This window comes from Gasterosteus aculeatus, chromosome 14, assembly GCF_964276395.1.
Source record: "Gasterosteus aculeatus chromosome 14, fGasAcu3.hap1.1, whole genome shotgun sequence".
Taxonomy (NCBI): Eukaryota; Metazoa; Chordata; class Actinopteri; order Perciformes; family Gasterosteidae; genus Gasterosteus; species Gasterosteus aculeatus.
The window spans coordinates 571806-581734 of NC_135702.1; the positions used below are offsets into that span (position 1 = coordinate 571806).

At 50.0% G+C, this 9929-nt stretch overlaps 1 protein-coding gene and 1 long non-coding RNA gene across 4 annotated transcripts; both read left to right on the forward strand.

Moving 5' to 3' along the window:
• The first annotated feature begins 1232 nt into the window (after window positions 1-1232).
• LOC144388274 (DNA repair protein XRCC4-like) lies at window positions 1233-9523 on the forward strand. Of its 3 annotated transcripts, none has more exons than XM_078088583.1 (9): window positions 1233-1448; window positions 2314-2457; window positions 2917-3107; window positions 3535-3701; window positions 3848-3961; window positions 4334-4443; window positions 4918-5044; window positions 7610-7678; window positions 9332-9523. In XM_078088583.1, exons 2-9 carry the CDS (start codon window positions 2316-2318, stop codon window positions 9435-9437), a joined length of 1026 nt encoding a protein of 341 aa, XP_077944709.1. In that variant the 5' UTR covers window positions 1233-1448; window positions 2314-2315; the 3' UTR covers window positions 9438-9523. The 3 variants fall into 3 exon arrangements, with proteins under 3 accessions (XP_077944709.1, XP_077944711.1, XP_077944710.1); XM_078088585.1 differs by lacking the exon at window positions 9332-9523 and adding an exon at window positions 8872-9070; XM_078088584.1 differs by lacking the exon at window positions 7610-7678.
• LOC144388275 (uncharacterized) lies at window positions 5129-6218 on the forward strand. Its single transcript, XR_013452600.1, has 2 exons — window positions 5129-5277; window positions 5359-6218. It is a non-coding gene; the product is annotated as an uncharacterized LOC144388275 (long non-coding RNA).
• Window positions 9524-9929: the final 406 nt, after the last annotated feature.

Genomic DNA, 9929 nt, shown 5'->3' on the forward strand with positions numbered 1-9929 from the left:
GATGACACTGACGGTCCGACCGGCGAACGGAACGGTCGGCGCTGGGGTGGAGGTTGTAAGTGGCTGCTAACAGCGAGGTTGCTACAATATAGAACTCGCGGGCCGCACTAACATTACACTTTCATATGAAGGCGGGGGCCACAAAATATCGTCCCGAGGGCCGCAATTGGCCCGCGGGCCGCGAGTTTGAGACCCCTGATGTAGAGTCACACAGACCATGAAGCAGGGGACGCTTTAGGACTTTGTGATGGACGGAGACGTCAGTCTGCGTCTCGGATGCTTCATGTGTTGTTACAGTGACTCAGTCGGCGACACACAACCAGGTTCAAAGGGAAACTTTACGCTTACTCACATGACGTTATGTCTCCTGAACGGACCAATGACACGTCGCTATTTAAATATCGCTGCCGCAAGGAATTGTGGGACACTTTCTTTGGTGAAGGACGCTCCAGTGGTTCCTTTGCTACAGGAGCTAAGTAAGGAAGCATTGAGGCTCCTTTCCTTAGCATTAGAGAATCATGGAGCCACTACTTCACTTCCTTTCACTCAGTGAGGAACCACAAACCAACAAGAGACGTCGCCATGACAACGAATGGTATCATTCATTATTTAGATGAGCCTTAAATCTACAAGAGGACATCACACAGTAGGAGACTCACACAGACTTCCTTCCTGAAATGACATTACATGTCATTTAGCGGACGCTTTTATCCAAAGCGACGTACAATAAGTGCATTCAACCATAGGGTACAAACTCAGGAGAACAAGAAACAAGAAAGTGCGATTTCCTCAAATAAGCCAATTTACAATTTGCTATAGATGAGTGACGTTACAAGTACAATTTAGTCGAGGTAGAGTCTGAAGAGACACAATGAGACACAACAAGATTAACAGAAAAGAATTACTGCATTTAATCAAACATTTAATCAAACACACACGTCCCAGCAGCTCCATCACTGCAGGGGAGGAAACCACAGCTGAAAACTCACTCATGTCCAGTTACTGCAGAGAGTTTGAAAAAGAAAACAGTTTTTAACGGTTCTAACTGGATTTGTATTTTCATTTATCAATTAACCAAACAATTTATACTGATGATAATAATATGAAAGAAACAAAATACTACTGCAACTAATAATAATAATAATAATAATAAAGATAATAGATATTGCTGTTGTGCATCGATGTTTATAATCTCGTGGTGTCAGAGATGATCGTCACATCCGAGGTCGACTACCAGCACCGACCCCTGACCTCTGACCCCCGACCCCTGTATTGCTGCTCCGACTCCGTTGGCCGGCAACGCGGACGAGCGTCTGTGTCCCTCCCCATTCAGCCGGCTCCGTCGCTTGATGATGACGTCAGAGCCAATGGCGCCGCTGCAGCTGTGTTGTTCCACATGAGAACCAGGTGACTCGGAGAAGACGAGCCGTCCGCAGGTGAAGCCTCCGGTGAGACGATGCTCTTCTTCTTCTTCTTCTTCGCTTGTGCTGAAATGCGTAGCTTCCGCGCGTGTTTACAAACAGAGTTAGCAGCTAAGCGAGCAGCTAAGCTAGCTAGCTGTCAACATTCTCTGTGTGCTTCTGGGGGAGACAGAAGTATTCATACCCTTTACTGCAGTACAATTTCCACGGTGGAAGTGGTACAAGCCCTGCATGTATCACCTAACTGAAGTAGAATGTACATGAAGTAGAATGTACATTAGTACAAGTAGTACGTAACGTTCTGTGATGTTCGCTCCATCTTATTCTAAATGCTTTGTTCTTTGAGCTCATCTGGAAAACGTGTTTATCACCTCTGCCCTGAAATGTGGCACCAAACACAACAGGTCCTTCTGGCAAGAATCACCCCTTTAAAGCTTGATCCTGTGAGTCAGAACTCATCGTCACACAGTATTCAAGCCCTCTGACCTTTGACACGGTCTGTGGCCCGGAGGCTCCGCTCAGCGCTCCCGTGTGTTTGAATGCCGGCTCTCGTTGGTGCTGTGAGGATGGAGTTGAAGGTGAGGCGGAGGGACGGTCACTGAGGTGGAGGCCTCCACTCTCCTGAGGGTCTGTGACCACACGCTGCCGGACGGCTCAACACGACGCTCCTTCAGACCTCCGCTTGATCAACAGGAAATAGATCCAGTGGATTTCAGGAAAACGGGTTAAAAACGAGCTGTGAAGTAGAATCCGACAAACATGGAGCGCGTGTTATTGGATTATGGTTTATAATGTTATTTGAAATTGGAAATGTTCAGATTGGTACTTATTTTAAACAGATTAAAACGGTAAAAGCACAGCATTATTGATATTGGTTTTGTGTTGTCTGCAGGGATGAACGTGTCGGTGCGCGAGCTCCGCCTCTCTTCAGAGCCTGACTCCTCCTACTTCCTCCGGCTGGACTGGAAGGGGCGGGGTTTGGGCTCAGGCTTCCGGTTGCTCCTGACTGACGGACAGAGCGCTTGGAGAGGAGACGGTAGGAGAGAACGACTCACCTAACAGTAGAATCACCGGCTGACGATGCTCAGAGGCTCCACAACGACCTCTGATTCCAGTACCAAGGTCAAGGTCACGTCACGTGGCTGTTACAGGCAAACTTAGCTTCAAAGTTGGGTTTACAATTTCTGAACATCATTATTATTAATTCCTGTATCGATTCAATTATGACCCTCGCGTTTAGTGACCGATCATTTTTAATTTCTGCCTCTAAGTTTGTTTGTTGTGTTTAGCAACACTTATTTTAAATGTATTTATTTGTTGGGTTTCAATTTTCTCTGCTTTTTTATTTTCTGTATTTTCAATAGTGTTAAAATATCATCCTGCATGTTGTGCATCAAGTGTGTTTAATCTCATAATCAATCAATCAATCAATGTGGAGCCTCCAGTGGGGAGCCGGCTCGTTGCAGCCCACTGAAGGTCCTCTCTGACCCCCCAGTGAGCGAGGCGGAGGTGCGCCAGGAGGCGGAGGAGCTGGAGATGCAGACGGAGCGCTACGTCCAGGACCTCCGGCAGGCGCTGACGGAGGCGGAGACCTCCGGCACCTACAGCTTCGCCCTGACGCCGCCTCCACCCGACCGCTGCGAGGCCGTCACGCTGCAGTACGAGAAGGTGCAGAAGGACATCTCTGTGAGTGACCGAACCATCCGCTTGTCTCTGGATGTGAAGTAGAAAGATGAGTGTTTACAGGCTTTAAACCTCTGATCATGAGCGCACCGAGTGAACTGGGGTCAGCCCTGCCAACGCGTTGCCATGGCAGCCGTTGGCGAATGGAAACCTGAGTGCGGCTGTTTCCATAAAAAGGGAAATGAATGTTGTAGAGTTGGATTCTCCTCTTGCTCAACGTATGAGTCTTACATGCGTGACGTCTGATGGAGTGAAAGACGAAGTGAAAGAATCAGTGCTTCCTGGTTGGCGTTTGAGGAGGGCTGCCGTCGTCATGGTAACATGTTCAAAGGAAACCCCCCCCCTGAGGATGAACATCTGGCAGTGACCAGGTCACACGGAGCATCCAGATGAAAGTGGTTTCACTGGTTGGGTCGTTTCTCTCTTACAGTTCCGGTTGGGTTCTGCTCAGCTGATGGCCGACCCGCGGCCGGCGGAGGCAGTGAGAGAGTTACTGACGCACAGCCTGCAGAGGGGAACCGCGCTGGAGAACCACAACCTGAGCCTGCAGGAGGAGAACCAGAGGCTGACCCGAGAACAGCAGCGCGTCGCTGCAGAGTGAGGACTGAGAAGCAGACGAGGACACATGAATCAACGGGACACAAATCACACGACTACAAAGATAGAAACAGAAGATGAACGTCCAGGTGTAATGTTGAAGCGTTGTGTACTTTTTATGTCCCGTGTGTTCCTGCACCTTGAAGACTGGAGCGTTACGCCGGAGGGAAGGAGGCCCTGGAGGCGGAGCTCTACTCCCGCTTTGTTTTGGTCCTCAACGAGAAGAAAGCGAAGATCCGAAGCCTCCTGAAGGAAACCAGGTGTGAATTACACTGCAAACCTTCTACTCCTCGACGGAGTTTAGTTGTTTCAGCGCGTAAACTTCGTCTTTAGCGCTTTGCTTTACTACTACTGATGCTACTGATGCTAACACTTCACCTGCTTTGGGTCAAACTGGGTTCACGCTAACTGAGCGCGTTGGACGCCCGTCTGACGCGTCCACGTCCACTTCCTCTCCTTCTCTAACGCCTCACCGAGTTTACGCCGCTTCAAACGAGACGAATGATTCAGCCGCACGGTTTCCACACTCGTGAACTTTTCTAGTTGCTCAAGAGCGGCTTCTGTTTCCGTGGTTACTGTGATTCATCTCTGCACTGTGAAGTCATGTGACCTTTTATGAACGTTCGCTGTAGTTCTGGGGGACAGAAGGAGGAGCAGCAGGAGGAGGAGGAGGAGGAGGATGAATACGGAGGAAGCACCGATGAAGAGCCAGAGGAGGCGGAGGCGACCTCGTCCTCCAGAAGTAAGACCCCAGAAGACTTTTTAACGGACCTCCATTGACCGTCTCACTTTGAGTCCGTGCTTCTGTCTCCAGCAGGACGATGACTTCATTTATTTGAACGATCTCAGCTCAGATTCATCCGATTAAAACCTTTAATGTTGAACAAGTGGTTTCATTTTTACTTCTGTTTTTAGTTTGCAGACTTTAATAAAACTTTACGTCCTCATCGTAAAGAACGTCTCCGCCTTCCCAGAATGCTCTTTGATCCCCGACAGGCGGCAGCAGCTCTGTTGATGTCAAACCGCAGAACGCGTTATGAGGAGCATCGATTTATCGATTTTCATCGATTTATTCTACATGAACGCTCCCGAATACAAAAGCTGAAGTGTGTCTGCAGAGTTTCTCTCACTGAGAAATACGGACGCTGCTTTATTAAGATCAATGTTCCTTCAGCGCGCCGCGTTATTCTCTCATCCACGTGTTTCCCGTCTGCAGGACGCGGCGCTGCGAGCCCATTGGACGACGGCCTGCGGGACCTCCCCGACGTGGCCCCGAGTCGCAAGCGGCGCACCCGTCACCTCGGGCCCCCGGAGGCGGGGCCACAGGGCGCCCAAAGGAAGAGGTACGCCCCGTCGCCATGACAACGAGTGACAGCGGCTGTGTTTGCTGTGACGATGTAGAGCAGCCTCTTCTTCTGTGGTTTCAGGCGGTTTACTGGCCGGGTGTGACACCTCCAGCACACTCGATCTATTTCGATGCACTTTACTGCTGCTGGGACGGCCCCTCCCTTCAGTAACTAGTCTATGTTTCCACTCAAACATCTAGACCTTCTCCTTTGGTTCTGCAGCAAAAATGGTAAAATATCAACTGAGGTGGGCGGGCACGGTGTGATTGACAGGTCTCTGCGTTGCTCCAAATACTATTTAATCTTTCCAGACATTAAAATGCTCCCAAGAGCGACACAGGAGACGCTGCGTGAAGCGCCGCCTTGAGGAGGCGACTCCTGATCTTCTCGGTCTCCCCACGTCGGTGCCTCAGCACGTCGAATGAGGTCACTTCCTGTTTGCCGGTTGAGAAATAACCAAGTGGACATCCACGAGCCAACAGGAGTTGTGGAAGCGACCAGCGGGACGGAAGAAGAGGCTTCTGAAGGTCTTCCGTCCCTTCCAGCGTTCCTCTGAGCAGCACGCCGGCGAGTTGAAAGAGCTTTTTTTCCACGAGGTCTTAATGTGGACACACGTGTCCACTAACGAGGGCCGGGCGCCTCGAGTCTCCTGTGTTCACGTGTCACGCGTTGGATTTTGCTTCCCTCCACGTGGAGAGTTTCTCTGTCCCCGAATCCCACCAACTACTGCTGGAGATGATCTGGATGCTGTGGTGCTTCCTTTGTCCTCTCCTACCCCTGACGCCTTGTTTCCTGACTCCTAAGCATTTGAGGCGTTGTGTCCCATCAGTATTTTGATCATAGATGTTACATAAGAAATGGTCGCACTCATGACGTCACATGCTGGTTTTTTTCTTTAGCAACCAGTGAACAGGAAGTGACCATATGAGGACCGAGGACGATGTAGCGTCCCCTGTTTACGGCCTCTTTGACTCTAAATGGACGAGGGCCGCAACTAACGATTATTTTGATAATCGATTAACAGGCCGATTATCTTTCCGATGAATCGGATGAAAAACTTTAAAAAAGCTGAAACTCTGACTTCACTTTAAAGAACTGGAGGTTCACTCCTGCTTTCAGTCAAACATACAATTGAGAATGTTTGGTCCACAAAAACAAGACAAAAAACAAAGTGTTTTTTTTCTATTTTTAAAAGAAAATCTGTCCCCGAACCCTTCAAACGTTCTGTTGGGGGCTAATTTGAATGTCCGTGTCCAGGCTGGAGAGAGACCTCCCTGATGATGTCTGAGGCGAGACCCAGCAGAGGGGAGCGGACATGAATCTGCTCTGTGATGATGAAATCGCTGAATGCTGTTACTGTGTGCTGCCCTTCGCCAGCTTCTTTTTCTTGGATGTGACTGTTAAGAAATGCTTCCAAAGACGCGTCTCAATCCGACATTGTTTATAACAGAGGTGGGGGTGCGGGGGGGAGGCGGGGGGGAGGTGGGGGAGGTGGACTCAGTCCGAGCTCCAGTGCCAGCGACTGTGAGCTGTGCCACATGCAGATGGCCGTAAGCGCTGCCATCCATCTGTCCGAGCTGGATGCTTCCCTCTGTGCTGCAGAGCTTGTGTTTGGGGGGGGGGCAGTTCTACACCTATCAGAAAAGACCGCTAACTAAGGCCACATGAGCAGAAGAAGAAGTCGATCGGCTGCTGAAATCCGGCAGCGCTTAGCTTAGCATAGCTTAGCATGAAGACTAAAAACTTTGGGTGGGTTGAACTGGCTCCGCCCATGTAACCGTAAAGAAAAAGTGGACCAAGTGGGCGTGATGTCACTTGTTGGTGTGCGGCCGTTTCTCTGAAGTTCAGTGTTTTCGGGGCTCAGGTTTTGTCATGTGACCCTCTGTATTAATACCAGCCTCTCTGGTGGAACCCGTGCTGAGACAATGGGTCCTCATTGTGGTTCCGTTGACTCGCCATTCAGATCGAAGAGAGTTTACCCATGAAGAGGACCCCCCCCCATCGAACATGATCCCTAGGAGACGGACTCCAGCTGCGAGGCATCGAGGACGTTTGTGGACGCGTGGGTGGAGTTGAGGATCGGTTCCGTGTGATCGTGGGGAAGAATCCAGTGAAGCTGTGGTTCCAAACTCTCAGACTCCATATTTAATCGGGTCTCCCAACCTGGCCCCATTAATGTGCTGCTGATGAAGTTCTGCTCATCTCTTCCGTACTTTTGATTAAAGCAGAACTCTGAGACGGAACCGAACCCGACTGGACGATGACCCGGTTCTCCGCTGGTCATTCGGTCCACAGAATCTTAAGGCGATCTTTGGGTACCGTTTGATCAAACGAATCCTGGTGTTGTTTCTTAAGTTACAGAAACTAGCACATAATCGGTGCTCCGCGTGGGGGCCCCCGATGCCGAGCTTAACCTCGCCTCTCGGGGGGGCGCCATGTGTTCAGGACTCCGGTGGTCCTCCACGTTGAGCCCGTCTCTTGTTCCCTGCTAACCGCTTCCAGCAGACGCTGCTAGCTCGTCCAGTTGGTAATGATTTAAAGTCTCTCTCTGCCCCTCTGCAGGGCCGGTGATCCTTGGGGGGGTCACCTGGGATTTAGATTCTTCAGGGGGGGAGAAGAGCCTCCTCGACAGTGAGTTCCCTTCTTCTGAAAACGCTTTACTTTATTCACCTTAAACTGCAACTATCTTTGTTCAATGTATGTGCACATTTGACTCAACCTGAAGACTGAAGCTTCACGTGTTAAAGCTGCATTCTGTGTAGTGACCAGCAGGGGGCGACTCCTCTGCTCCCATAGACGTCTATGAGGAAATGACTCTACTTCTCTGTAGTGACCAGCAGGGGGCGACTCCTCTGCTCCCATAGACGTCTATGAGGAAATGACTCTACTTCTCTGTAGTGACCAGCAGGGGGCGACTCCTCTGCTCCCATAGACGTCTATGAGGAAATGACTCTACTTCTCTGTAGTGACCAGCAGGGGGCGACTCCTCTGCTCCCATAGACGTCTATGAGGAAATGACTCTACTTCTCTGTAGTGACCAGCAGGGGGCGACTCCTCTGCTCCCATAGACGTCTATGAGGAAATTACTCTACTTCTCTGTAGTGACCAGCAGGGGGCGACTCCTCTGCTCCCATAGACGTCTATGAGGAAATGACTCTACTTCTCTGTAGTGACCAGCAGGGGGCGACTCCTCTGCTCCCATAGACGTCTATGAGGAAATGACTCTACTTCTCTGTAGTGACCAGCAGGGGGCGACTCCTCTGCTCCCATAGACGTCGATGAGGAAATGACTCTACTTCTCTGTAGTGACCAGCAGGGGGCGACTCCTCTGCTCCCATAGACGTCTATGAGGAAATTACTCTACTTCTCTGTAGTGACCAGCAGGGGGCGACTCCTCTGCTCCCATAGACGTCTATGAGGAAATGACTCTACTTCTCTGTAGTGACCAGCAGGGGGCGACTCCTCTGCTCCCATAGACGTCTATGAGGAAATGACTCTACTTCTCTGTAGTGACCAGCAGGGGGCGACTCCTCTGCTCCCATAGACGTCTATGAGGAAATGACTCTACTTCTCTCTGGATTTATTCCCTCAGTGAACATTGTAAACATGAGTTTATGGTCTCAGTCTCTAGTTTCAAGTCTTCTTCAGTACAGCATGAGGTTCATTTAGTAAATTATGGCCCATTTAGAGTCAAACCGACAATAAAGCAGGGGACCCTTTAGGGCGGGGCCAGACGTTGATTGACAGGTCTCCACCAGAGACGTACATGTCTCTACATTGTCCTCAGCCCTTATATGGTCACTTCCTGTTTACGCGTTGTTAAGGAACAAGATGGTGATGGCAGTATGTCGAACTTGATGCATCAATCGTGAAACCACCTTATGGAACCTGGGACCTCATGAAGAATCACTGGAACTACCTAAATCAAGCCCAGACCCTAAAGGACCACTAGAACCACCGTATGGAACCCGAGGGTCTCATAAAGAATCACTAGAACCCTCTCACTGCTTGTTAAGGAACCCAGTAAGTGTTTCTTCCTGAGTGATGATTTGAGTTCTTAAGAACAGAAGAACTGCTGATGGACGTCTCTCCTTCTCCTCCTCTTTCCTTCATCCTCCCGTGTGTCTGACGTTGTGTTTCTCCTAAACGTCACATGTGTTTCTAGTCTGGTTCCTCACGCGCCACATGATACACTTCCGCCTCACCAGGAAAACTCTGCTGTAAACCGGCCTCATTAGTGTGTGTGTGTGTGTGTGTGTGTGTGTGTGTGTGTGTGTCGCACAGGGCCGACCCCCCGGCAGCATCCAGTAAGCAGCAGACGCCCCCCCAGCGCCCCTCAGATGCTGCGGCAGCGACGTCAGCAGCGGAGGACCTGTTTGAGGACTTCTAGCCCGTCAGTGGGGCGGCTGTCGTGTTTCTGCTTTACACCGACCTGTAACGACCACCGGGCGACTAATAAAGGAACCACCATCTAAATATATCGACTCAGTTTGTGTCTTGATGTTGGAGGGTTCCATCCCCGAGGATCCTAAAGTAACACCAGAACCTCCTACAGGAACCCTAGAGGACCTCACAGAGAATCACTTGAAACATGAAAGGACCCTTTAGAACCTAAAGCATTGCTGTAACGTTATGTATCGACCTTTAGAACCCCATAGACCCTAAAGGACCCTTTAGAACCTAAAGCATTGCTGTAACGTTCTGAAAGGACCTTTAGAACCCCATAGACCCCTAAAGGACCCTTTAGAACCTAAAGCATTGCTGTAACGTTCTGTATCGACCTTTAGAACCCCATAGACCCTAAAGGACCCTTTAGAACCTAAAGCATTGCTGTAACGTTCTGTATCGACCTTTAGAACCCCATAGACCCTAAAGGACCCTT

Bases quoted from the DNA above. Each gene is read 5' to 3' on its own strand.
- LOC144388274 (XM_078088583.1), top strand. From the start codon at position 2,316: ATGAACGTGTCGGTGCGCGAGCTCCGCCTCTCTTCAGAGCCTGACTCC. The intron at 3,702-3,847 runs GTGAGGACTGAG...TGCACCTTGAAG, and splicing joins CAGCAGCGCGTCGCTGCAGA to ACTGGAGCGTTACGCCGGAG. The intron at 4,444-4,917 runs GTAAGACCCCAG...TCCCGTCTGCAG, and splicing joins GGCGACCTCGTCCTCCAGAA to GACGCGGCGCTGCGAGCCCA.